We start from the raw sequence: 27,802 nt of genomic DNA on the forward strand, positions 1-27,802 counted from the left end.
GTTATTTGTTTCACTTATAGCCATCTGGCTGGTGAGACATGAAATTCCAGGGCCGATTAAATTTGCATCTCCCCGGAGGCTAAGAATTTTCAACTTTTTTTCCCCCAAATATTCTGTGTCCATCTTTCATTCCTTTGAATGCTGCTGATTCAATTCATTGGCACAATTTTTTTCTAAGCTTTATGTGCATGATTGCATTACGTATCTGTATATAACATAATTTGATTATAATCTCCTCTGTCATTCAACCTTATTGACTTCTGCTTCGCACCAAACCACTATTCCCAAGAGGCCCCTGCTACTTCCTTGCCTGCACGAGCATAGGTGAGCTATGGCGATAGGGCCACCTCCACCAACCATGAATTACCTCCTAAGGGAAGAGTGACACTTATGACCTTCTCCTTGCTCCATGGCAGAATGCCGATGAGCCCAGTCCTCTGTTGCTGTGTGCTCATGGGTTCAATACCCAAGTCATGTCTATAAGACAGCATTGTGAGCACTCTTGCCCATTCTCCGGCTTTTACGTTATCTCTACGCTTCTTCTTAGCAACATTTCCTGAGCATCGGAGGGGGTGACGTAGATGTCCGATTAGGGTTGATCATTCCACGGTCTCAGCACTCTCCTCAGTTAAGAATTTCTGCATTAGCCAATGTCCACTTCAAGACTATGCTCCTTTAGCTAAGGCTATCAACCATCTATGGATGTAGATGTGAACATTGAGAAAGCAGTTTGACATTACGTCCATATAGCAAGATGACAGTAGGTTTTCCCATAGGGCCTATGACCTCCACACCCCCGGACTTTTGACCAGTTTTACAGCACCAGGCATGGGTGGCTGGAGGAGCCATAACAGCCATTTTGCGCCATTGGGCACAGCTTGCCAAAAAGTTGTCATTGAATCTCACAGGGCTCGTAGCTTGGTAAAACTGTTGATGGCATTTTTCTCCCAGCAAGTTACACAGCAACTTCCTGAACCGAGAAAGCTAACTTCCAGGGAGGAACAGCACAGCTCCAGCAACAACTTGGTTTCTGTACATTTTGCAACCAAAATACATGCTGGGTTCAGCAGTAATGTCTTATTGTTTGGTTTTGATGCTCTTTCATTAACGGATTGATTGTATGCTGTTGCTGTTTAACTTTTAGAGTTCTTCGTAAGTTCTAGATGTTAGCTCCTTGACAGAAGTAGAGTTGGGAGAGATTTTTCCCATACTTTTAGGACATCTTTTCCATATGAAATATAAGATCACTGTATTTAATTTCTGTGAATGTTGGTGAGGATCATTAAATGTATCAATTGCTTTTGGTAGCATGGCCAATTTTATAATATTGCTTCTAACAATCCATGAGCATTTGGAAGGTTTCTTTATCTCTTGATGTTTTCAGTTCGTCAGTGTTGTGGAATTTTCCTTATATAAGTCTTTCACTTCCTTTGTTCAATTTATTCCAAGATATTTTTAGGCTATTGTGAACGAAACTGTTCCTGCTATTTCTCTCATATGTTTGTCATTGATATGTAGGAAAGGTGCTGAATTCGTTAATTAATTTTGCCACTTTGCAAGGCTTGTTCATCAGCTATAGAAAATTTGTAATAGAATATTTGGGTTCTTTATGTATAAAATCATATTATCTGTCAATACAAATACTTGCTATATTTTTTCTCCTTTCAATTTTATCTTATAAAATTTCAAGTATCATTGAACTTGAGTAGGGAAAGTAACCACCCTGTTTTTGTTCTTGGGCTTAATGAAAATGCTTTGAGTTTTTTCTTCATCTAGCAAGATGTTGGACGTTGGCTTGCTGTGTATTGTCTTTCTTAGGTTGAAATAAGTCCACTGTATCTCGAATCCCTCCAGGACTTTTAGCATGCTGTAATATTGAGTTTTGTCAAAGGCTATGTTTTTTTTTTATCTAATGAGATTATCTGGTAATTTTTGTCAATGTCTCTATTCATGGGGTAGATTCAGTTCATTGATTTAATATTGTGGATCATATCTGTGTCTCTAGCATAAAGCCAACTTGTTCATGCTGTGTGATTTTTTTGATATATTCTTTGCTTCAGCTTCCAAATATTTTATTGAAAATTTTTCTGCCTGTGGTTCAGCAGGCAGATTAGTTTATAATTCTCTTTTTTTTTTAAAAAAAAAATAGGGTTTTGTCTGTCTTAGGTACCAAAATAATACTGACTTCTTAAGGAATTTGGAGACTTCCTTCCTTTTATATGTTGCAGAATCATTTGAGGAGATTAGTGCTTATTCTTCTTTGAAGAGCAAATAGAACCCTGGACCGAATTCACCCAGGTTCGTTAACTGGGAGATTTCTTTCCCAAGTTGTCATCATCACATAGTGTTAGCGAGACTGACGTCTATGTCACAAGAACTGCATTAATCCATTCACAAAAGTCAAGCTCATAGCCTACTGCACTAGCTTTAGGAAAAAAACTTAACATTACATAATATCGATTCGCCTATAGTTTTCGAAATATTGCTTTAATCTCATTGTTTGATATATCTCTACTTAAATGACCTGCTTCAGCTTGACTTACCCTTTGTGGGTGATATGTGTATAGAAGCCCAAACATTTTTTTCAGGTTTTCCAGTTTAGTGTATTTTTAGAGTATGTTTAGAGTATGTTCTTCTGATTGATTTTTTTCAGTTTCGTTAGTGTCTACGGTAATGTCTTCCTTTTTATCTCCAATTTGAGTCTTCTCTCTTTCTTTTTGCTAACTAGGCTAAAGGTTTCTCAATCTTGTCAGAGAAATGTATCTTCATGTCATTGATTTTTGTTATTGTTTCTATTTCCTTAATTCCTATTTTGAATTTCACTGTCTCTTCCTGTCTATGTTTTGAAGGTGTTATCTGTTCTTGGTTTCTATAAGGACTTCAGGTGAATGATTAAATTATTAATTTGACATATCTCATTTTTTTGGTAATAGTTCCTCTTAGGACTCTCTTCATCCCTTCCCATATAGTTTGCTATTTTGCATGCTCATTTTTATTCAGTTGGACAAAAGTTCAAATTTCCTTTTTGATTTCTTCCCTGGCCCATTCATCACTCAGTAGAAGGTTGTCTAATTTAATTAAAACTTGCCCTTGTCTTATTAGGTGGTTGCCTTTAAAAAAATGTCATGGCCTGCAGAAAATAATGTGTATTTAGTATCTGGGTAGGATGTTCTATAGACATCTGTTAGGGTCATTCGATTTATGATGTGATTTAACTCCAGAGTTTCTCTGTTAAGTTAATGTTCAGATGACCTCTATATCAGTGACCTGGGTGTTGAAGTTACCCACGGTCACTATGTTAGAGTTAATCTGTGCTTTAAAACCCACTGGGGCTGCTTGTATGGAATTGGGTGCACCTGTGTTTGGTGGCGCATATGTTTCAGATTATAATATCCTCTTCATTGATCATTCCTTCTGTGAGTATGACATTAGCCTTCGTATCTCTTCTGATTAGTTTTGCTTTGAAGTGTGTCTTTGGGTTTCTATTGCTGGGAGGAGACACCATGACCAAGGCAACTCTTAGAAAGGAAAAAAAAAATGTTTCATTGGGGTGGCTTGCATTTTCAGAGGGTTAGTCCCTTATCATCATACATGCTGGCATGTAAACAGACATCATATTAGAGGGGCTGAGAGCCCTCCATCTTGACCAGCATCCAACAGGAAGGGAACTAGGACACTAGACATGGCTTGAGAATATATGGGGCCTCCAAGCCCATCCCACAGTGGCACAATTCCTCCAGCAAGGTCATACCTATTGCAGCAAAGCCACACCTCCTAACGGTGCCTCTCCCTAAGTTCTTATGGGGCCAATTGCATTCAGTCCCCCACAATGTGTATTTTGTCGCATTAGAATAGCCATGCTCTCTGTTTCTTGGTTTCATTTGCTCAGAATCCCTTTTTTCCACGGTGCATGGGAGAGATAAATTTCCTGCTGGCAACAAAAAGATGAACCCTGTTCTCTAACGCAGTCTGCTTGTCTGTCTCTTTATTGGGGGACTGAGAGTATTAATATTAAGATTTATTGTTGAATAATGTCTCTTAATTCTTGTCATCCTTTTTTACAAGGTTTCTTAGCCCTCTTTTCTTTGACCCTTCTGGAATTATTAATTGATTATTGTGCTTTTTTTGGTTGTGTTTATCCTGGTCTTCAGACTCACGTACCTCCTCTGGTGTCTTCTACACAGATGGATCAGTAGCCATAAGTTTCTTTATTCTCTGGTTATCATAAATTTTTTTTAATTTTACCTCCAATTTTAATAGTTTCACTGAGCAAAATAGTATGAGTTCATAACTGGTCTTTCAAAACTTGGAGTACATCCTTCCTGGCCCTTCTGGCTTTATGTTTTCTGTCAATCAATTGTTATTCTGACATTATTAATCAGATTAATAACCAGGTGTTATTCTGCCATTATAAACTGAGTTGACTTTTCTCTCTTGAAGCCTTTAGTACCCTTTCTTTAGTCTTCACTTTTAATGTTTCAACTCCAATATATCATAAAGAGTTTCTATCTATTTGGACTTCTGTCTTATACCTAGATGGACATTTCTCTGTCTAAGTTTGGGGAAATTTCTCCTATGATTTCATTGAGAATATTCTCTAGGCCTTCACTGTGGCATTCTTCTCCTTCTATGCCCATCTGAAACATAGATCTTCGTGTGGTGTCCCAGAGCTCTGTCGCTTCATGCTCATGTTTCTTTTAAAACTTTTACACAACTTCAGTAAGTGACGCAGCTCCTCCACGTTCCCCTTTAGCAATCCATCCAGTTCCTCTACTTTCTCTTCCATTCCTGGCTTGCGATCCATTCTGTTGATGAGGCTTCCATTGCCATTATTATTTGGCTTATTGAGCCTTTCATATCCATGTTCATTTCAGTTTGGCTGTTATTCAACAATATCCAACTCTGCTTTCATACCGTAGACGGACTGCCTTATTTCCGTTCTGTTTCTCTCACGCACTATTCTGTGGTGGTTTGTCGAGGATAACCGTCGTTTTTCACGGTGTTCCTGTTCTGTGCTGGGATTGTGAATCTAGAGTTAGTTCGCTGGTTGAGTTCTTCTTTCTTATTCCAGTCCTGCTTTTGCTTTCAGTGGTGACCTTTAAAGTGTTGAGCGGGGGACTCAGTCCCGGTAGGAACTGATGTTCAGGGATGGAGTTTCTCTCTGCTGTCTTCCACTGAGCGGCAGGGACCGCCCTGACAGCTGGGGTCTCTCACCAACGTCTGCAGCTTTTGCTGTGAATTGTGGGCTTCACTAATGCATGTGGACCTTAATGACAGTCAGACCTGATCCCCTCCCTGGGATTGCAGCTTCCTCTGAGGCATGACAAGGTGTCAAGACTCGTCTTTCGGGGGGGGGGGATCTTTTCATTGAAAGACTTAATTCTTTAATCGGCTGCTTGCTACAGACCTATTTGAATTATCTGTAACCTCTTGATTTAATTTTGGTTCTAAGTGTGAATTTACCCATTTCTTCTAGACTTCTCTGTTGTTCTTCAAAATATTTGCTGGTGATCCTGTAGATTTCGTGGCTATCTATTGTAAAATCATAAAACACTTCATTTTTAATAATTTGGGTCTTCTCTGTCTTTTGGTTAATTTGTTTATGTTTGTGGTTATTCACTTTACTGAGTCTTTGTATTTTTCTTTTAGCCTTCATTTTACTGTTCTGTCTTCATTATTTCTCACTGTCTACTGCTCATTTTTTTCATTTGTTGGAGTCCAGGAGCGCTTTTCACATTTTGGAGGATGCATGAATGGACTTTCCCTGTTTGTCCCTGTCGCTCCTAGCCCCCCAATGCTATGGATAATCTCGGTATTAATGCGAGAGGTAGTGCTGACTCTTGTTCTTGCCTGGCTGGCATTGTGAGGTCTTTTGCCTATGAAAGACCTTCTTAAGCAGAGTCACCTATTACGGAGGGCTGCGGTCTCACCGGGTTCTAAGGACTCTCTGCTGGGAGAAGGGTGGTGGGCATTGAGTCCCAGGGTGACAAGGGTTTCAGATTCAGGTTTTCAGCCTCTGATTCCCAAGAAAATGCCCTAGCAGTCAGCTAGACTGAGGAGAAGGAACAATTTAAGGTGGTCTGCTTACCGAAACAGGTGCTTCAGAAATACAAAAATTCATGGAAGACTTTGTGACGGCATTATATCTATCTAGAGATAAGGTAAATAGGTCGAAGTGAACTACAGACATCCACTCATCCATAAAACCCAAAGCCCACCTTTCTGTTCTACATTAACAAATGCCCAAGAAACCAAAAGGTAGTGTGCTCTGTTTGGACAACGGACCGAAAATCACTGCCACTAGGTGGCGCTCCGAGTACACGCACTGAGGGAAAAGTAGGCCAGCGGCAGCGGCAGACTGCTGAGCTAGCACGTCTCTGCAGTCATGGGAGGCTTTCAAGGGAAATAAGATGCTGGGTTTTGGAGAGTACCTCCAGGAGCTCTGGTCCTCCCTGGCCAGGCTGTGCCTGTTTCCCAGGCCGTGGCAACTCCAGAGGTCTGGGTCAAGGTCAAAGGTTGCTGAAAAGTCTTTCCCTCTAGAGAAAAAGGAATAATTCGGCTCAAGAATTTAACTAATTAAAGACGGGCCTAGGCTTTCCAAGAGTTGGAAATTGATGAGTATACAACATGCATAGCTCTGTCTGCATTCCATCCGTGCCTCCCCATCCTGAGACAACTTACAAACATCAGCCAAATGATCAGAGGAGGCTTCGCAGTGAGATTTTGAAATGTACCTGAAAATGACAAGCCATGTCCCTGCCGCTCATCAAGAGATATGTTAGGGTCTGCCATACACCAGATTTCTCAAAACAAAACAAACAAATGAAAAAAAAAAAAAAACCTCCTTAATCTTGAGTTCTTTGTTTCTGCTGGTGTTCCTCACAGCAGTCCAAACCTAGCTTCTATTGCATTTAAAAACGAAAGATGGGGCTAGAGAGATGAGATGACTCAGTGTCTGGCCGAGAACCCGAGTTTAGTTCACAGTATCCACATGAGATAGTTAGCAACTTCATGTAGCTCCAGCTTTGGAGAACTGGATGCCCTCCTCTCGTGTAAAAGGGTATTTACACTCAAGAGCACAGACCCTTCCCCCTCACCCCACACCTATTTTAGAAGAATAAAATAAAATCACAAATATTTAAACTAATGTTAAGTAAAATCAGACGTTTTTCTCCCCAGATATTTACCGTATTTCAAGCAGCCGGTCCCTAGATGTGAACAGGGGTTTCTGGCCTAGACAGAACATTCAAGAAAATTAATGTCACTCCACGAAGATCCAGGGGACATTGAGGCAGATGTGAAAATGAGGCCCTGACCGTAGACTTACACACCCATCATAGACAGTAGTCCCCGTGGCTCTGTACTGGACGTATGAGGATACAAAAAGCCAAACGCCTGACAGTCAAGGGGAGTTCCAGACATCAGTGGAGTTGTAGGGGGTTTGAGGGGCATTGAAGCTTTGGTGCTACCGTTTGTTAACATGGTGGGGGTGTTCTAAAGTATTTTAAACACATCTGTGGTCCATAAACCATGAGTACACTCACAGACATCTAACATGGCTAGTGTTTATTATTGAAGTTTGCTTTTTTTCCCCCAATATAAACTGGCTTCTCCGATAGTAGCCCACAGAGTGTAAAGCCAAACAGTCCACAACTCTGTGCCTCTGAGGTGTCTGTGGGCGAGGCTGGTGAGGGAGAGCACCGGCACTCGCTGGGGTTGAAGTAAAGACGCAACGGCTTCGTGGAGATAGTGGCCTGCAGGGTCAGCATCCCAAGGGGAAGTTACCGGGATGATGTGTCCAGACAAGAGGCAAAGACAGACTCCAGGGACATGGGAGAGAGGGACCACATCTTTCTGCCTTCGGGGAGCTGACAAGATTCACTGAAGATGCCAAGCAGTCAGTGTATCAGAGGTGTCAAAAAATAATGCTGGCTTCAGAACATTTTTGTTTCCCAAGGTACTGCCTGGAAGGAGGCAAGGGACATACAGGGACATTCGGAAATGCCCAGGTTCTCACAAGAGAGTGACAGAAATGAATTCGGCTCTAAATTTTTCGTAGGCTGTCTCCGAGACAGCTAAATGAAACTGTCTAGCACAGAGAAAAGTAGACATTTGTGTCTGACTTCACAGAGAGTACACAGCAAGACCATTCTCTGAGTCCTGACCTGCAGAGACTGAGTCCCAGCAGTCTGTGCGTGCGAGGGGGAGGGTGTCACGGGCCTTTCAAATGGCTACATGTGATAAGTGACAGGTGCCAAGGTTTCCCAGAAAGGCCGAGTAATGACTCACCTCAGGAGTGTACCTGTGTGCCATCAGCCCGAAGCAAACCGCCTGCTCTGTCCAGCTAGGTAACCTCCAGGGCTCAGCACACTGGAAGGCAGCCTCTCTGCTTACTTTTCCTAGTCTGTGCTTTGATGGTGAGCAACCAAACTTGAGAACGTATCACTGAGGACGGCTAGCGTAAGAACTGGGTGAGTGTGTGAGTGTGTGTGTATAGCGGGGTGTATGGGGTATGCAGGAAAGTGAGGGCTGTGGTGTGTGGCACATGCTACATGTGGATATATGGTTCTGAGCTTGGCTGGGTATGTTGGGGCATGTAATGTATGAGGCATATAAAGAGAGGCATGTGTATATGTGTTGTATATGAGCGCAGGAAGAAGCAAAGGGTACATCAGGTGACCACTGTACATGACTTATGAAGAAGGAAATGCATGTCGACATGTGTGGTATGGATGGTTCATGACTGTACGGATGTGTGACTCTGTACGTGTGTGCACACATGCACACACATGCATGTTTGTGCACAGAGGGAATGAACCTCCGTCTCTTAGACAGATATCCATCTGGGCTGATCTGCCTGTCTGACAGTTCAGGTCAAAAACATATTAGTTCACTGGAAGACGGGTTTGCCTGCCTCTCTACCATGTTCTCGCTGCCGCAGCCCTTCACAGCCACCGTTCCTTGCTCCCTGTCCCCTGCCCCATTCATTTGGTCACATCCAGAAGTCTTACCCTGGCTCTGTCTGGGGACTTCCCGCCTGCCTGGCTGTCAGGTCACAGTGTCTGCGGGGCTTGCTGTGCTGCAGTTGGGAATGAAGGGCAGGATGAGTTCATACGGAGACATCAGGGCTGAAATGAACATTGACGTGATGGTAAAGCCACCAGGGTGTTCTGGACATAGGGACCAGAATGTCCTGAAGGGCACACAACCGCAGGAATCAATATGAAGCCACATTAGTTTTTACTTGAGGTCGTTTCTAGGAAAAAGAACGAGGAGGAGCCAGAAACGGGATACAATAGGTAGATAAAAACCACCCCAGGGAGCACGGTGTGCAAGGCAATTGCTTGGTGTGGGCCTTGGGGAAATGATGGGACATAGAGGTTCCTCCTTCGCCAGGCAGGTCCTCATACCCGGCCACTTTCCTTCAGAATTCAGTGGGGTAGCTACAATTGCGAGAGGGCAGAGGGAAGCGCTGGAAACAATGGGGACTCGTCCCTCAGACAGCCATGTGCAGGTTCTCTGAGTTTGCGGCCGGATTTGGACTTTGACCAAGCCCCTGTAGTCTTCAGGCATAGACACGATGCAAGAGTACATGCCATTGGGGAAAAAAAATCAAAGCAAAAGCTACCTGGGCTAACTATTTTACTTCTCTTTGAATGTATGAATGGTTTTGCTTCCTTTTTGTGGTGCTATGGTTGAAACTAGAGCCATAGGCATGGCCAGCCAGTGCCCTGCCCTGGAGCCTCCCCAGCCCTGCACACTGATTTCCTTAGAGTGAAGCTAGAAGGCTGTTTGGAATATAACATACACCCCCCTCTCCCGACAGCCCAGGTTGATGGTAGCTTTGTCTCAACACCACACTGCGACCTCTGCCCTGGTCTTCATTCTCATTTGTAAGACCAGGATGGCATTGGGCTGTACGGAGATGGTTCAGGGATGGCCCAGTCTCCTTCCTCTCTGGCATGCCCAGCAGCATATTCTCTTCTCAGAGCCTTGCCTCCTGGGCCTCCTTGGCAACCTGTCGCAGACGCTAGTGTCTAGTCAGGCCAAGGGCATTCCGCTTAAATTCAGCTTCCTTTTGTCTAGTCAACTCAAATCCTTGGCTCCCATTCTTTTTTTTTTTTTTTTTTTTTTTTTTTTTTTTTTTTTTTTTTTTTTTTTTTTTTTTTTTTGGTTTGGTTTTTCGAGACAGGGTTTCTCTGTGGTTTGGGAGCCTGTCCTGGAACTAGCTCTTGTAGACCAGGCTGGTCTCGAACTCACAGAGATCCGCCTGCCTCTGCCTCCCGAGTGCTGGGATTAAAGGCGTGCGCCACCACTGCCCAGCGTCTTGGCTCCCATTCTTGCAGGGGGCTTAGACCCATGTCTCCCTGGACTCTCTCATCACCAGGCCCCTTTCTTCCCTCTCTGTACCCTTTCTTGGTGCTGTTTAGCCTCCGTGTGTTCCATGTCTCCCTACAGGATCCCGGAGCATTTATTTTTGCCCCATTGTGTAGTGAACCCGAACTGTGATTTGGACTTCGTCAAAGCCCCAGTTACCAGGTCTGGCCTCTGCATGTTTTTCTTTTTCTTAGTCTCCATCTGGATTTCTTCAGCCATCACTTATTTCTACATATCCATCTCCTGCTGCCCCTGGCGTGCTTGCGAAGCAGCCTAAGCTCTGGGTGATGTCTGGTGGATTGTGGGTTACTCCCCATGTGTTCTGTGTAGACTACGCTAAACAGCCTAGAGTCCCAGCTGCTGACCGAGAGTTATATTAACCAGCCACTTCTGGTCGTCTCTAGGCCTTCACGCTCTTTTCTCTGCCACGGGGCATGCGACTCTCTTCCTTCCGCCATCTGCCAGAAAACACTCTTACTCATGGCTGATATCCATGGACATCCGCTGCCCGTGGATCATCTTGTTCTCAGCTCTGGAGGGTTCTACCTTTGCTTGGTTGATAACTTCTTTCAGCTCTTCTAGGGTTCTTTCTGAGTATAGATACCATGCCAGTTGGCAAGATCCTGAATTCCTTACGTCAGCCTTGACGTGCTTATACCCAGCCAACCAACTGGCAAACTTTTTACCCAGCACTTGTTCCTGTCCAGGATCTGAAGCTATTCTACATGAGTTGAAATCTCAGTCTGCAACTAATTGACTTCCACGTTTATCTTGCTTTCTCCTCTGTGGCTGTGAGGAAATACTACGACAAAAATGGCGTCAGGGAAGAGGAGTTTCTGTAGGCTGCGGCTCTAGGTTGCAGTCTGCTATGGGAAAGAAGCCACAGCATCAAATTTGAAGCAGCGGGCGCGTGGTGTCTGTAGCCAGAATACAACGTTAATGCATGCCTACACGCTAAAGTTCAGCACGCGTTCTGCGCTGTCATCTCTAGTCCAGGATTCCTTGCCAAGGGCACAGTGTCACTCACAGAGGGTGGGTCTTCCCAATTCAGTGGATGTGATTAAGATAATATCTCACACCGTGCTCAGTAACTTATCACCGTGGTGATTTGAGATATTACTACTCTGACAAACAACACTGACCATTATACCCTCTCTTAAGGAAGTAAATAATATCTCTGTTTCCCAGAATGATAAATACAACAGAAATGAGTGTTTTACAGTTCATAGCACAGACTTGTTGGCTATCCTGAGTGCAGAGTCTTCCAAAGAACTCACACATTCTCTCTCTTTCTCCCTCTCTGTCTCTCTCACTCTCCTTCCCTCTATCCCTCCCCCTCCCTCTTTTCCTCTCTCTCTCTCTCTCTCTTCTACCCCATGTTCCTTTTATTCTTCCCCCAGGTCAGCCCTTCCCATTGCTCCCATTCCTTCCTTTAAACTGTTGCTTGTATATGTGTGGATATCATCCTCAAAGAATCAAGTCATCCATTGGTGTCTCTTGTAAGGAAAGCAAAAGAAAGAGCTTTGTAAATAATCCCCTAAGAGCTGCACGGATAGGGCACCATTTCTCATGGGGACTAGGCTTTCACCCTTATAAAATGTTATCAGCCAATAATTGCAGTTGAACTGACTTGAGTCTATTTATTCATCGCTTCTTTTCCGGTTCCATCATTTGTCATGTCAGAGAGCAAGCAGTTCCACAGCGGAGGGAACATGGCTTAGTTACCGAGAGCAAAATTATGTCAACCAAAAATTCTCACGTGGAAGCCTAAAACCCCCTGGTACTTCAGACTGTGACTATATTTGGAAACAGTATCTTTAGCGAGAAAATGAAGGTTTAAATGGGGTCCTAACCAGTGGACCTTCATCCAGTCTGGAGGGTGTCCTTGCTGGCAAAGAAAAGGACATAGCCACACACAGAGAAAAGAGCTTTTGAGGAGATGGGAGAAGGCTGCTTCCTACAAGCAGAGGGGAAAGGCCTCAGAAGAAGCCAAATCTATGACACCTTCAACTCAGACTCGCAACCTTCAGAGTGCTGGGAACATATCTCTGTTGCTATGGCAACGCCAGCTGACTAATAGGAGCACTGGGGGAGAGTCACTGTGCTGTTCCCTGAGGAAGGGGATGGTCGTAGGGGAAGCTGCCTTCATTCGTACTGTGGTTCTTTCCCCTTCTTTGGCTGCCAGACAGAAGGACAGGTTACCCAGTGTTATAGTAAAATCTATGAATTTTTTTGGGGGGGTGGGAGTAGGCAGGACAGTTTTCTGTGCTAGGATGGAATCTCAAGCCTCCCAAACTCTCAGCTCCATATTCCTTTGACTGGCAAAGAGCTGAGTCTAATGCCTGCTGTCACGGTCCCGGTCACAGCCACAGGGCCTCCACAACACATATGTCCTCTAAGGAAACCATAGCTGTATGGTCTCTTAGGAGGTACGGCCTGTGTTAGAGGAGTGGGTTGCAAGACTGTGAAGGATCCATCTTGTCCCTGGACCCTTCCTCTCTAAGTCACCTGCTTCCTGGCTGCCCTCAGGTGAACACGTGTGACTCCAGCCTTCCACCTCAGACCAAAACAGAGGAGAGAGCCAACCATGGCTAGAAGCTCAGAAACAGTGGACCATGAGGAAATTTTCGAAATCTTTAAAAACATTTTGAAAATGTTTTTCTCTCAGCTGTTTTCTAGCACCAATAAAAGAGCGAAGTAGTGAACTTAAAAATTTAAAAACAAATAGATATATTTGCTCATATATTTTAATTATTTTGCAATTATTTCATTTATGACACATAAATATTTTTATCATATTAGTAAATACACTAACTTTTTTGGAAGGGTAAGTTGGCTTCACAAAGTAGAATTTATTTTATTTTATTTTTTAAAACAATCTTTTTTTTATTTTACATACCAATCCCAGTTCCTTTGCCCTCCCCCTTTCCCACTCCCCCTACTGTTCCCCTACACCACCCCATCCACTCCTCAGAGAGAATGAAGCCTCTCATAGGGAGTCAACAAAGTCTGCCACATCACTTGAGACAAGACCAAGGCCCTCTCCTGATGGAGGTGGGTCTTGTATCTTATCTGTTGATTTCATTGGTTAATAATAAAGAAACTGCCTCGGCCCTCATAGGACAGAAAATTAGGTAGGTGGAGTAAACAGAAGAGAATGCTGGGAAAAAGAAGCTTAGTAAAGGAGTCGCCATGATGCTCCCACGCCAGACAGATGCAGGTTAAGATCCTCCCTGGTAAGCCAGCTCGTGGGCTACACAAAATATTAGAAATGGGTTAGAACAATATGTAAGAGCTAGCCAATAAGAAGCTGGAACTAGCCGGGCCAGGCAGTGTTTAAAAAAATACAGTTTCCGTGTAATTATTTCTGGGCATAAGCTAGCCATGTGGGCGGCCGGGTGCCGGGGACGCAGCCCCGCCGCTCCTACTTCAACACTCTCCCCTGTATCTAGGCTTGGCAAAGTATCCCTCCATAGGGAATGGGCTCCAAAGAGCCAGTTAATACAGTAGGGATAAATATTGCTTCCACTGCCAGTGGTCCCACAAGTTTCCCAAGCCACACAATTATCACCCACATTTAGAGGGCCTACTTTGGTCTATGCAGGTTCCCCACTGTCAGTCTGGAGACAGTGTGCTCCCACCAGCTCAGGTCAGCTGTTTCTGTGAGTTTCCCCATCATGGTCTTGACCCCTCTACTCATATTTTTGCTCCTCCCTCTTAACAGCTGGGCTCCAGGAACTTGGCCCAGTGCTGAGCCAAGGATCTCTGCATCTGCTTCCATCAGTTACTGGATGAAGGTTCTAAGATGACAATTGAGGTAGTCGTCGATCTGATTACAAGGGAAAGGCAGTTAAGGCGTCCTCTCCACTATTGCTTCATAGCCTCTTAATGTGCATAACCCCAAGGTTCTGTCTTGGACTTACACATGTGAAAACCACATCCACCGATTAAATACAGGCTATCTTTATACACCCCCACACCCAAGCATACACCCCCACACCCAAGCATACGCCCCCACACCCAAGCATACACCCCCACAACCAAGCATACGCCCCCACAACCAAGTATACCCCTCGCAACTTCTGTTAATCACTGTAGAAGAAAATCACCTTTCAGACCAGTTTCAGGTTTACAGAGCATAGAAAAATACACAGAGATCACCAATGCTTCCTTGACTCATCCATGCACCACCTCCCCTGCCCGACCGCAGCTACAGTAGTGTAGTGCTTACAACATACGTAGCCCCAGGCCCCTGGTTCAGGACAGAGTTTATGCTTTGAACTGTCTGTTTTATGGGTTTGGATAAAGTTGTAATAACATGTATCTAATATGGTACCACCCAGAAATTCCATAGCTTAAAAATCTTATGGACTCATTTCTGTCTCCATGTATGTACCCATTTCTGTCTCCCCTTCGTTCCTGACAATTGCTTATCTTTTTATCATCTCCTTAAATTCGATTTTTCTTTTCTTTTAAAATACATTCATTAATTCTTGGAGAATTCATGCGTTGTGTCTTGACCATAGTCATCTCATTCCCCAACTTTTCCCAGGTCCAACTCCCCTTCGGTATTCATCCAACTTTGTATTAAAAAAAAAAAAACAGACAGCAAATAAACCCTCATCAAGCCCAGTCTGTGTTACCACTCTCTGCAACTTGGTAGGCCTAGCAGGCCTCACATCCTTAATGAAACTATTCTTCCAGTCCCAGGAGCTGTAAGATACCAATAGCTAGTCCCTCAGCTAAGGGTAAGACTTTCTTCCTGCCTCTCCATTCCATGGATTTTCTCTGGCTTGAGCTTGAGCAAGTCTTATGGATGCTGTCATAACTGATGTGATTTCCTGTTTTCAACGGCCTTGTTGTGTCAAGGAAACCTTTTCTTTGTCCCCATCCACTGCCTCAGGCTCTTACGATCCATCCCCTCTTCTGTGATTGTTTCTGAGCCTTGGGAGTGTGTGTATGATACAGAGACCTCATTTGGAGTTGAGAATCCTACAGATTCTCCTTGTCAACTACTACATAGGAAACTTGTCTAATGAGGCTTGAGAGATGCACTGATATATAGACAGGTCAATAAGGAAGCCAGTAGGAGTCAGTTTAATAGTATGCCCAGTTAGCCCAGCAATAGTGGCATGTTATATCCTAGGCCTATGACCTGTCTAGGCACAAGTTCTTGGTGCCAACAAAAGTGCCAGGTATGGGCTCCTCAAATCCATCCAGAAGGTGGTGAGTTACTACCATAACGTCTGTGCCATCATTGTACCAGTGGGTGTGGTGCAATGGTTAGTGGTTATTTTAGCTCACAGGGCAGCTGGCTAAGACTGGTGATTCCTTTTCTCCTCTGCTGGCATGCATAGCCTTTCCAGCACGGTGACAGATGGCCAATGGCATGACTCTTCCAGCTCAGTCCCCGCTGACTGCTCCATCTCCTATTGCTGAAGATGCCATACACTTCAGTCATAAAACATGGAGTTTTGCCTTTCCCGAGAGCGCCAAGAAGTTGGAAGCTATGGATGCAGGCTTTCCAACGGGCTGATTCTACTTAGCAGTGTGCACTTGTTCTTTTTGTTCCATGTATAATTTGTGGTATGAAAGCTCATTTCTTGATAGTGCTGAATAATGTCTGGGTAGAGTTTAGCCATTCACATATGGAAGGATGTATTTGTGGCTTCCCATCAGCAATTAGTCCTTGGTGATTAGGAGCGTAACTGTAAATGTTCCTGGGGCTATTTGTGTAGACGTGAATTTCCAGTACTTTCGGATAAAGACCGAGAAGCTCAACTCTGGGTCGTATGGTCGATTTGTTCTGTTCTGTAAACGTTGCCAAGCTGTCTTGGAAAACAGTTGGAGCATTTTGTATACACAACATTGATGAATGAGATCTCCTGCTTCCCTAGCTCTTGGTACCATAGAAACCGTGGATTCCGGTCATCTTAGTGACTGCAATGTTATCTCATTGTTCTACCTTGCTTTTCCACGATGAGATGTCATTGGGACGTCTTACGTGTGGTTGGCACCACGGCATTTTTTGGTGAGGTATGTTGAAACGTCTTCTAACACATTCTAAAATCGATTTTACTCACGTTGCCCTGCACATTCCTTATGCATCTTGAATGACAGTTTTCTTTCTTCCTTTACTTGTGCCTAGTCCTTGACTTTAATGATGTCCCGTAAGTTCCAGTATACTGGGGGACTCTATGGTCCTTGCCTCTTACAGATCTTTCTAAGCTCTTACTTTGCAAGTTTTCTTTTTATCTACTGACCGGCCACCCACCCCTAGCTTCTTCCCCTAGTCCGGGGGGGGGGCGCATTTGCACAGAAGTAAGCACTGCCCAGACTACTGTGTCAGCTCGGTATATCTCTGGTGCAGACAAAACAAAGGCAGCTCTTGAAGCCATTATCAGAGCGAGGCACGGCACCATTATTCTTTGAGAATATCAGACACTTGCTTGTGTTACCAGTCAACTGCCCTGGGAATGTGGCTCCTACTATAGCAAAGCTGGAGAACAGGGTAGGGCCAGGAAGTCTTTAAAGGCCACCGATCTTGCTTACTAAGGCCCGAGTACTTTTTGTTCATTAAGCAATCTTGCTATGGGTTGTAAGGTTTTTAATAGATTACAGAGAGGTTTTTTTCTGAAAGCCGTACTGAAAACTTTTGCTAAGCCATTGTTTTTATGAATGGACAAACTATTAGAATCCTGAATGTACAGGTTTTGTTCGTGTCATCTTCTTTTCTAGAATTTTTTTAATTTTTATTTTATGTGTATGTCTTCATGCACGGTATGCATGTTAAGTACATGCTGTGCATGTATGCAGATCAGAAGAGGGTCTCAGACCTCTGGAATTAGACTTCCATGTGGTTATGAGTCTCCATGTGGCTTGGGACTTAACCCAGATCTTCTGTAAGAGCAGTAAGCGCTCGTAACCGCTGAGCCATGGCTCTAGTGCCTTCCCTAGAGTTTTAAGACCACCTACTATGCGTCACACATAGTACTGCTCACTTTATACTGGGGCACTATAAGCAATACCGTACAACAGGCTTTGCAGTCTTCACAACGGTTTGAGCTCCGCACTTGTGAGGAGCGGAAGCTCTTCCCTCTAGCTCGTGCTTTGGGTTGTCCGTGCTTTATCTGTAGAGAAATGCAGGTTCCTAAGCTGAACTTTGAGTTGGCCTCACAGCAAGGAGCTGGTTTGCATACTTGTGCTCTGTCTGTTTTGCAAGCATTATTTACTGCCTAGGCTTCCGTTTATATCCCCACATTTCCTCGATTATGGTGTATCTATTGCTAGATGTGTAATACGCATAAAATTAAACATCTCTACGCCTTCGTTCATTATTAATGCCTTCTGGAGAATATATATTTTTTTAAAAAAAATGAAGTCACTAATTGAAATGGAGCCAGAGTGATCTTGTCCCCTTTCGTTAAGCACCGCACCGGCTTTTTTTTGAGAGGGTGACCTTTGTGCTGGTTTTCCCAACATAAACAAGAATTGCTGCCATCTTCTCCCCAGCAGCTGAGCAGGAACAAAAATACAAATAAGTGTTGCACAGCTCCACGGGTGCTTATAGCTCAGTGCAATTCTGGTCGTCGGATTCATGTGCATCCCCACTAGGCCCAGCAGACAAAAGGAGTCCGTTATCCTCAGTAAAACCCATGAACTCGGGAAGGAAGTTGTAGAATCTGATCTGGGGCATTCATTTCTAAGAATGTGAAGTTGCGCTGTCAGTAGTAAATGTTTGAGGGCAGAAGAGAGATCTTGAGACAGGATCTTGCTATTTAGCCCAGGATAGCAATGACCTCCCAATCCTCCTGCCTCCGCCTCTGGAGTGTTGGGATTATGGACTTGTCCCGCCAAGCCTGGATATAATATTTCTAGAGGATGCAATTCTACAACTGTACCAGTGAAAGCATGGATTATTTAATGTCAGAATTTAACACTGGGAGGATTTTAGATTCCCAACGACAATTTAAGATTTTTTCCCCCGAAACTTGCTTTCCACTGAGTTCAGATTTCAGCGTGTTGTGCGGTAGCTCAGTGCGCATGTCACTCCTCTAGGTCCGATCCTTTGCCCATCTGTGGGTGTGCACGAGACGTGGTTAGTTCTGAATCTGCTTCATGAGCACAAGGCTTTGGCTGGCCTCTGGTAGTTCTGGGCAAATCAAACACGGCTACAGTGTATCTACAGTAGTCACGGGATGGGATGGGAACAGTTCATGTGACCAGTGGTGAGCTGACCCAGCCAGCCATGACTTTCAGGGTTCAACAGGCACTCCTGATTCACCAGTCCTATATATGCAACACAATCAAGTTTTGCATGGCTACTGAGCGTTTGAAGATAGTTACCTCCAGCACACAATTATATATACGACAGTTCCAGGAATGTTTACAGAATCGGTAACCACGGCACACTGCACTGTGTCTGTGGTTTGTTCATGAGAAACTCATGCATTTGTGCTTTCTGCTGCTTGAAGAGGACTTGGTTTCCTTCCTCCTAATGCAGCAGTACAGGGATGCTGAGCTTCTCCTGATTTTGCATTAGGCTAGGCTCATGGAAGTGGGTGTTTACACACACATACACACACACACACACACACACACACTCACTCATAGTAGCAAAATCTCTGTGTTACTAAAGCCACTGCCCTGATCTGCTTCTGAGATTGAATACACTCCAACAGTCAGAGAACCTGATATCTGATGTATAGAAGAATAGAAAGAATCGTTTATCATTTTGGCCAAAGCTGAGAGGAAAGAAATTTTGCATTTCTCCCCATCTTGTCCATAATAATGAAACAATGTATGGTAAAGACGGGATAAAAGCCAGGATATACACAGAGGGAGACTGAGCTGCTGGTCCCGGGTGGCAGAACTGGAAGGCCATCTTTGTCCTGGTGTCAGGACTCCATGGAGGGCCATGTTAACACACACTAGCATTTCCAGCCGAGGTCAGACATATCCTGCTGCCTTGAACATTCAAGGCCTTGGTGTGTGCTGCATCCTATCTATGGCATCTTCAAATCCTGCTAGTGTTTAGATGGGTAGCATTCTGGTGAATAAAGAGTTATCTGTATATTTGGTTCATCTTTATATGGACTACCGGGGCTAGAAAATTATTATTGCCAGATTACCTTATTTCTTTTCCGTGGCAGCAATCATTAGCTATGCAGTGAAGCTTTAAAATGTCCCCAAATGTCCTATCTATTCCTCGGGAGTCACATTTGCATGGGTGGGTCATCTGCCCCTTCATAGTCCCTGCTGGTTTGTATGTCAGTAACTGACCACACACCTCTTTCAAGGCATCTGCTTATTACCAAGTTCCGAGTTTCCATTGTATTGAGGACTCTGTGCTAGGACACTTGCTTCACACTGTGCTCGGGTTGAGCTCCCAGCATAATAAGACACCAGCGTGCAGGGTCTGCTGCCCCACAAAGAGTTCAACTGGCTGTTTCTTTACTAACATCACTGATGTTTGATTTCGCGGCAGCTACTTCGTTATCCCCCTATTCTGCTTTTAAAAGTCACCTCAACCTTGGTGGCGTTTTTACATGAGTTTATGATCTCACAGCACCGGAGGCCAGAGTCAGGAGTGAGGCTTCCAGTGCCAACGTCGGGCTCCTTGGCGCATTTGCTTTCTCTTTGCATCTGTTTAAGCTTCGTGCTATCCCTTGACGCATGGCTCTAGTGCGTGCCAACTTTTGCTTATATTACTGTGCCTTTCTTTCTGACACCAATACTGTGGTCCCTTCCAAAGAGAAAGCTTATGATTGATGGGACTACACTCACCCGGATAATCCAGGCCCAAGTTCACCATACTTCAAATATCCCCACTGCTCTGTATGGAAACATACAGAAAGGAGGATTAGAGCTGAGGTCGTTAATCTGTACCCCCATTTGTTCTAAGTCATTGGTCTCTGATCTCTGCTCCTCTATTCTGATCATTTGGAGGCTCTTGCCAGAGGGCGTCCAATCACAACTTTGGGTTTTAGCTTGTACGTTCTAGGTAATGAATATATTAATTGTAGCCGAGACGAGCTAAAAGTGTCAATGCCGTCAAACGTGGCTTCATTGTTGGCAGCTTTCCCTCCATCTCTTTTCTCCTCCTGATTTACCATGAGAAGCAGGAGGAAAGGAGAGTAGGCAGCTTCTTCCAGATGAGCCCCCAGTTTCCTCATGGTATTCACATTCTGTGACTGCTCTAACAAGTCACTAAAAGCTAGATACTTAAGCCAGTCCAAGTGCATTCTCTTAAGTCTCTTAAGGCTTTAGAAACCATGAGCCAGAAATTGGTTCCGCGGGCACAAAATGAAGATGTTGGCAGGACTGTACTCCCTCTGGAGGCTCAGGTAGGCACTGCTATCATTTAGCATTTCTCAGAGCTGTGGTTTTTTTTTTTTTTTTTTTTCGTTTCTTTACCAGAGCTCCTGCCTGAGTCCTCATGCAGGCAACAGAACAACTCACAGTCTTCTCGTTTCATGTCTGCTCATCTGCATGGCCTCATCTCCCACTTCTGTTTCCCAAGAACTCCCATGATTACTTGGGGTCCTCCTTGATGGCCCCTTCATCTCAAGACAGCCTATTCCCATCCACAAAGACCCTTTCTTGCTCATGGGAGCATTTACGTGCAGTGGGCATTAAGACCTTACAATATTTAGCTCATGGCAATCCTGTACAAATTGTGCTTCCCTGTTACTGTAGATACAATTCTCCTGTGTGTTCTGCTGCCGGACAACAGGACCTGCCTTCTCAGTCCCCAGGAGCTCTGCATTTGCTTAAGCGTCTGCCCAGTGGTGCTTAGCTCTCCTGTTTCTACCCACAGTGACCACGGACAGTTCTCCACCTGCTTCTCACCGCTTGTCTCAGTTACGTCTTAATTATATGGCCAAGGCAACATAGAAAAGTTTACTTGGGGCTTACAGCTTCAAAGTGTGAGTCCGGGAACATCCTGGCATCAGGGAGGCAGGCGTGGTTCTGGATCAGAAGCTGAGAACTTACAACAGATTCACTAACAGGAGACAGAGACAGCTAACTGGGAATCATGCCCACCCCCAGTGACCCTAGTCCTCCAGCAAGACCATACTCTCGAGTCCTCCAACAGTTTCAGCAACTAGGAACCAAGTATTCAAACAGGAACTGAAGGGGGCATTCTCATCCACCACAGCACCACTGCAGAGCCATTAGCTACTCACAGTCTACCCATCTCCGAAAACCTAGTCTTTCCCTGTCAGCCCATCACCAAAGCCATTTTCATATTTTCAGAACTTTGTTACAGTACCACGTCTTGTCTGGGTACCACATTTCTGTTTCCCACTGGTACTGCCACAAATCATCACAAATGTGTGTGCTTAGACCACAACAAATTCTATCGACTCATACAGTTCTGGAGTCTGGAGTCACAAAAGTCTCACGGGGCTAAAATCAAGGTGCTGGCTGCTTTCATTGGTTCTGGCAGTTCCAGGGGAGACTCTTGTCTCATCCAGTTCCTGGAAGCTGCCTGCATCCCTGAGCTCTGGGCCTTATCCTCAACATCTGCTTCGGTCCCAGCATCTCCCTTGAGACTCTCACGCTTCCACATCCTCCTGAAAGGACCGGTGGAATTAGACCCATCTACTTGGACAGCCTAGGGCAATCTCCCCACGCTGAGAACTATAATTAATTACATCCGCATCCAGGCTTTTGCCCTATGCAGTAGGTAGTCCTCAGTCTGGGAGAGCTGTGCATCTTCTTGATGTTTGCAGTGCTGTCTGCCTCTTTGCAGCACATCTTCTGCTGCAGTATTTCCATGGAAACCAGAAAGTCTTCAGTCTGTAGTCACCTTGCTGTCATTGAAGTTCCTACCTCGGTTAACCCTTCGTTTTATTCCCATGCTTTCTCAGAGCATAAAATCAACGGTTGTTTCTTTTCCAGATGGGAAGACTGGACTAAAGAAGTTAGGCGTTTTTATAAATGTCACTCAGCGAATGATGATGCTACTCTGGGATCTGGTTGTTTAGACTAAAGCACCTTGTACATGTGAGTGACTCTCTGGCCAAACAGGAACCCAAGCTAGTGAATGTGGGGTCCCAAGCTCTCAGTTGAAACATAAAACCAATTGGGAACAACGATCTTTACCTGCAAAGTTCTCTTTCCCTCCTATTAAGATTCAGTTGTCAGGCATCGGGTCCCACTTGTTAATGCTTGCATCGCGTTAGCAGAATTTATAAATAAAACAGAAATTGGATTTCTGGAAAACAAACACCCTGTGCCTGTATCTTTCAATAATTCAGAGAATTTTGGCCAAAGGCAGGGTTCTGAACGCTTTGAGCTTCATTAACTGTAGCTAAAATCATTATGGCTTTGTATAGCTCATTTACCTGGCTCCTTTGGTCTATGACAGCCAGGCCTTCTGGAAGAAGGTCTGAGCTGAACTCCATGTGGCGGTCAGTTACCTTTCAGGGTCCTCTCTGTGTCTAAAAGCTCAGAACAGAGGAGTCCCTCTATATAGACAAACCCAAGCTATTTGTCCAGTGTGTAAAAACAGCTTTATAAATGTATTGTATTTGCTCTCGGTCTGTTGTTGCCTGTTAGCAGGTGGGAACCATTACTGGGAAAGCAGCTGCCCCAAGGCTTCCTTCCGAATGACTAGAAGGCACTTTATACAAATAAGGTATGATAGACTCATACCAGCATCTTAGACAGATGCTGGTTGTATTATACAAGCCACTGTTGCATATAGGTTTGATGGAACTGTTTATACAGAGTCTTTAAAACATACCTAATGAAGCCCTGTCTGCTGGGCTCTGCACGCATTTTTCGTATCTTCTGGCCCCTACAGTGTAGATGGGACATCTCCACTCTCCCAACATACTACAAGAAGGTTCCGGTTGAGCATCTCTTGCCAGAATAGTACTTTAAACTGTGCTAGTGCGGTGATCTCTGCAGCCAGGCAGTTCTTGGGAGCAAGCACCTTCAGTGAACCCCACAAAGGCAGCCGAAGCAGTCTGGTCCACCTTTATGGCCCTGATCTTGGCCAGCAGCAGAGAAGAAATACACCGGGGATAGACAGAGTACCCAAGGTGGGAGTCTTGTTTCTGTGGCGTCTCTTTTGAAACTGGAGACACACTGCAGAAATTCTATGTTCTAGACCCACAATGGTCATATGAACAAAGCCAGACCAGCACAGAGGGATGGGAAATGGGCCTGTAATATTTGCCACATCTAAACCAGGCTGTGGACTCCGCTTCCAGGCAGCATGCACAACACTGGGAAACCGAGTGTTTGCTGGAGGAGGAACCAGTTCAGAGAGCTGGCTGACAAGGAAATGACCAAAGAGAGAATCCGTTATTATCTTAGCTACCCCCTTGGAAAGGAAAAGGGGGCCATGAAGATATCAGTCATATTGTTCACGTTATTAAGGGGTGATAGAGATCTGGGTATGCTAATTGAAGTCTTTTGAACTGTAACTGGCTCACCTGAACCTCTCTCTCTCCTCACGCAGTTCCCAGTGATGGAACCCCAGTGTTCCTGGCATAGCAGAAGCCACAGAGACACACGACTCCCACGGTCCTCTCCTGTCCTGTGATCGCTATTGCATGGTCTTTGGTGTTCTTCCTGTGCCATGTGGCTTCTAGTTCTACTACTGAGTCTGTCTTTTCATTATTGCTTTCTGTAATACATCTCCTAAATTATGTAACCATCATGTACAGTAGCTTTATGATCGCTTGATACTGCTCTCAGTGGCTGTGCTTTTTAAGTCCTTATCTCCCTAATTTCTGGCAGGTTCATCTCTGTTTATAGCACCATTCCACAGGCCTGGACATTAGCCCCCTTTCATAGTTTGCAGCCGAAAACTTTCCTTTCAGTTAGCAATCCTGTAAAAATAAGTTTTAAAAAGGTTTAAGGACAGTCCGTTGGTTATGAGCTATGCTGACAGGCATGCGCTCCATACACATTAGAGTTTTAAAATGAGTCTCTCAAAATCAGGACTGTGAGAGGGATTGGTGATGTGGGCGATGGTTCTGCTCGAATGTGTCGAAAGATGCGGTTTGTACCAAGACATATACCAGCTGAAACATTAAGTGAAGTCTGTGGCTTTATGGGTATCCCCTGCTCTATGACCGTGTGCAGAGGGTCATCTTCTAAGTCATCTCTCCATCTGAACCTGGGAATGAGAACTGGCGGCATATCCGGCCACCCTGTACTCATGGCCCTTGGTGACTGACTCTTTCCCTGGAATTATCCTGCAGAACGGCGCCAAAGAATTTTCTCTTCTGACGGGCATCCGCTATCACCCTGCTTGCTCAGTGAATGGCTAGATTGGCTCTTCAGGCTTCAGTGGCCACCGGTGATTGATGTTACCAATTTAAAACACCAAACTAATCTGTTTTAACAAAAGGAAGTGATAAAGGCAAAAAAAAAAAAAAAAAAAGAATGTCTTTTGCATTTCATTTGCATCCTGTGAGCACGGACAGCATCTCTACTTAATTGAACAAGCAAAGTACCGCAAGAAGTTATTTGTTTTCTGTGCTAGCATTAGAATTATTAGAGTATGCATCAGAAGTCCAATGTTTCACATTTTATGTAATTAATTTAATTTTAAATAATGGAAAAGAGCACAAGAAACAGAACATAAGCTCATTAGTACAATTTAGAATTTTGCTAAAATTTTGGGTTTTTAGTAAAAACTCTGTAGAGGCATAAAAGCATGAGTATTTTTGTTTTCGTTGTATAACAAAATGCCCAATGCCAGGTCATAGACAAAGAAAAGTAGTTAGCTCTTGCTGTGGAAGCTGAAAAACCCTCAACTCTCTAGTGAGGTCTCTGTGGTGACGATATAACAATGGCAGAAGCATGTGTGGAAGAAACCCAAGGTGGGGTGGGAAACCAAAGGAAATGGGAGGCTGGCTTGGCACTCGATAGGAACCCAGTCATTCAAGAATTAAATCAATCCTTCTTAAAGCAGTCCCCTGTGTGACCTAATCTTATCCACTGGGTCTCACTAAGACACTTAGGATTTCTACCATATAAACCTCTGGGGAGCTCACTCCACCCTCTCTGGGCCTCAGCATCCACACACTGTGCCATACTGTACCTACACCATCTTACAGAGCAGAGCCTACAGTCATAGGCTAGGAGCTAGAGGCTAGAAGAGCCTCTCTGTAGGCAGGTTGCACTCCACTCATGACTCTGCCACTGAGTAGCTCTACATTATGCACCTCACTCCATCTGTGATCCCCTGGGGTAGCCATGGTGATCTCTGTAGGCTACTGTGGTGATGATAACGTGGCCAGAACACTCCCACCATGCCTGCCATGGCATGAACAGCCCTCGGCATTGTGGTCAGTGGCATTCTTAGGTGGAAGGCTAGATTTGAATTAAAATGGCAATGGCCAGGTTGTGCGAGAAAGTTGCTATTGCAATACAAGTTCCTTTGTGGCCCGTTGAGTAATGAAACAAACAGGTTCTGGTAAAGAGCTGATTGTGTATGTATTTACCTTATATTTGTAGTCTTTGAATGTGTAAATTATTTGAGAAAATAAGTGTATCTGTAGCCTTGTCGAAGCCTGTTAGATGACAATAAGGGGTAGGAAGAGGGAAACCATTAAAAAAGCACTATGGTCAGCTTTATGAGCAATGATGTGTGTAGGCACATAATCAGGCCATAGGGTTCCTGAGTGCTCTGGACCCGCCCCTTCACTCCCAATGATGCTTACTTAGAGCACAAACATGGAGTTCCGTGGGTACCGTAAGACAATTTCATAAACATATTAATTAGAATTTTAATCCAAGTGGACTTATGAGAGGCAGAGCTGGGCTGTTGATCCATCTCTTTTTTTCTTTCCAGCCTGACGATCTCTGCTGAGTGCCCCATGCAGCTTGAGGACTTCCCCATGGATGCCCACGCTTGCCCCCTGAAATTTGGCAGCTGTAAGTTACTTTTACACCTCAGAGCTGTGGGTGTGCTTTGGGGTCAACTTCACATGCATTCAGAACAGGCTCAGTCCGTGACCGCACGTGGTGAGATGCAGTTTATCTCGAGGTTCTGGGGGTCTTTTATTCTCAACGCATGGTCCACATGAGAACTGGAACGGTGAGCATCCGTCGTAGACGGAGTAAAGCGGTAATGTCTGAAGACGTGGAACAGTCTAGAATGTGTGCATCATCATATCATTGTTGACAGTCCCCTCTTCTCAGCTTTTCTTTGCAGCGGTCCCACTTCTTTGTGGTTTTCATGCCTCAGGTTATAATCCTCACAGTCTCACATACCCAACCAGTGACTTTTTTTTTTTATTATTGCATGGTGATGCTGACTCTCTTATAGACTGTTTGGTAAGTGCAGTGATCTTGTCTTTCATGGGCATGGTCTCTACTCATTCAGAACACTCAAATTATAAGCCAGTGTTATTTGAGTAACTGCTCAAATCAAAATACATTCGGTATGCACTTCTCAAATCTGGTGGACATTCCTGGGTTCCAGCCACTCTGACAGAAAGTGTAATGCCCTCACCCCCATTCCCTGTGTGTGAGTGTTGGAACTGAGCTGACCTGAACTTCCTGCCCTTTTCCCGTCTACATTCATATGGACTTGACACTCCTCTCATTTACTGTCTTCCTGCACCCCAGTGCCCTGCAGACGCTGGGCAAGTACTTTCCCATGGGATGCAAGAAACCTCTAGTTTTCTTTTTCTTTTTTCCTTTTGACACAGATCTCCACCGAGTAGCCCCGGCTGTCCTGCGTGAACTCTCTCTACAGGCTACCCTTGACCCCGTAGTTTTCCTGCTTTAGTCTTAAAAGTTCCTGGCATTAGAGGCCTGTGGGCCAGATGGTTTAAGGCTGCATTTTCAAAAACAGACTGTTCTTTTTCAGATTCAGCTTGAAAAGTAGGAGGCATTGAATCTTGGCTACTTCACCCCTTGGCCACGTACCTGTGCCATCATTCAGACTGCCAAGGTCCAGGGTCATTGCATCTATTATCCTGCCATAGGATGCAAGATTTGGACAGGAGTGTACTCAAGTCAATTTGGTTTTTGCTGCTTTCAAAGATCTCTTTGTCCTTTTACTTTTGATAGATAACTTTTGATGTGATTTTTTTGTTTTGTTTTGTTTTTTTTTTTTTTGGTGTGTGTGTGTGTGTGTGTGTGTGAATTTCTTTGTCTTTTGAGAGGCTGGGGCATCTTTTTGGCTTCCCGGGACTGTCTTTTACATCTTTTTCTCCACATGTAAGCATTTCAGAGCCCCTTCAGTCTTCTGAAGCTTCACCATGCTGGTCCACTTAATCGTGTCCAAGGAGTTTCTTATATGTCTTTCCCTCTCACTCTTTTGTGTATTTTCACTTTCGGTGGAACAATTCCCAATGACATATCTTCAACTTCAACCATTGTTTCTTGTACTTTACCCAGCCTGCTGTTGATTCACTTTATTGAATTTTCCGGTTCAATGTTGTAA

General features: G+C 44.4%; 1 protein-coding gene across 1 annotated transcript in view; it reads left to right on the forward strand.

The window, feature by feature from the left end:
* Gabra5 (gamma-aminobutyric acid type A receptor subunit alpha5) overlaps positions 1–27,802 on the forward strand; it is an 83,916-nt gene that overhangs the window by 22,455 nt on the left and 33,659 nt on the right. The window contains exon 5 of the mRNA XM_050140339.1: positions 26,201–26,283. Coding sequence (XP_049996296.1) covers positions 26,201–26,283 — 83 coding nt within the window. The remainder of the gene's footprint in view (positions 1–26,200; positions 26,284–27,802) is intronic.

This window comes from Alexandromys fortis, unplaced genomic scaffold (genome assembly GCF_014885135.2).
Source record: "Alexandromys fortis isolate MF-2015 unplaced genomic scaffold, M_Fortis_MF-2015_v1.1 scaffold_39, whole genome shotgun sequence".
NCBI lineage: Eukaryota > Metazoa > Chordata > Mammalia > Rodentia > Cricetidae > Alexandromys > Alexandromys fortis.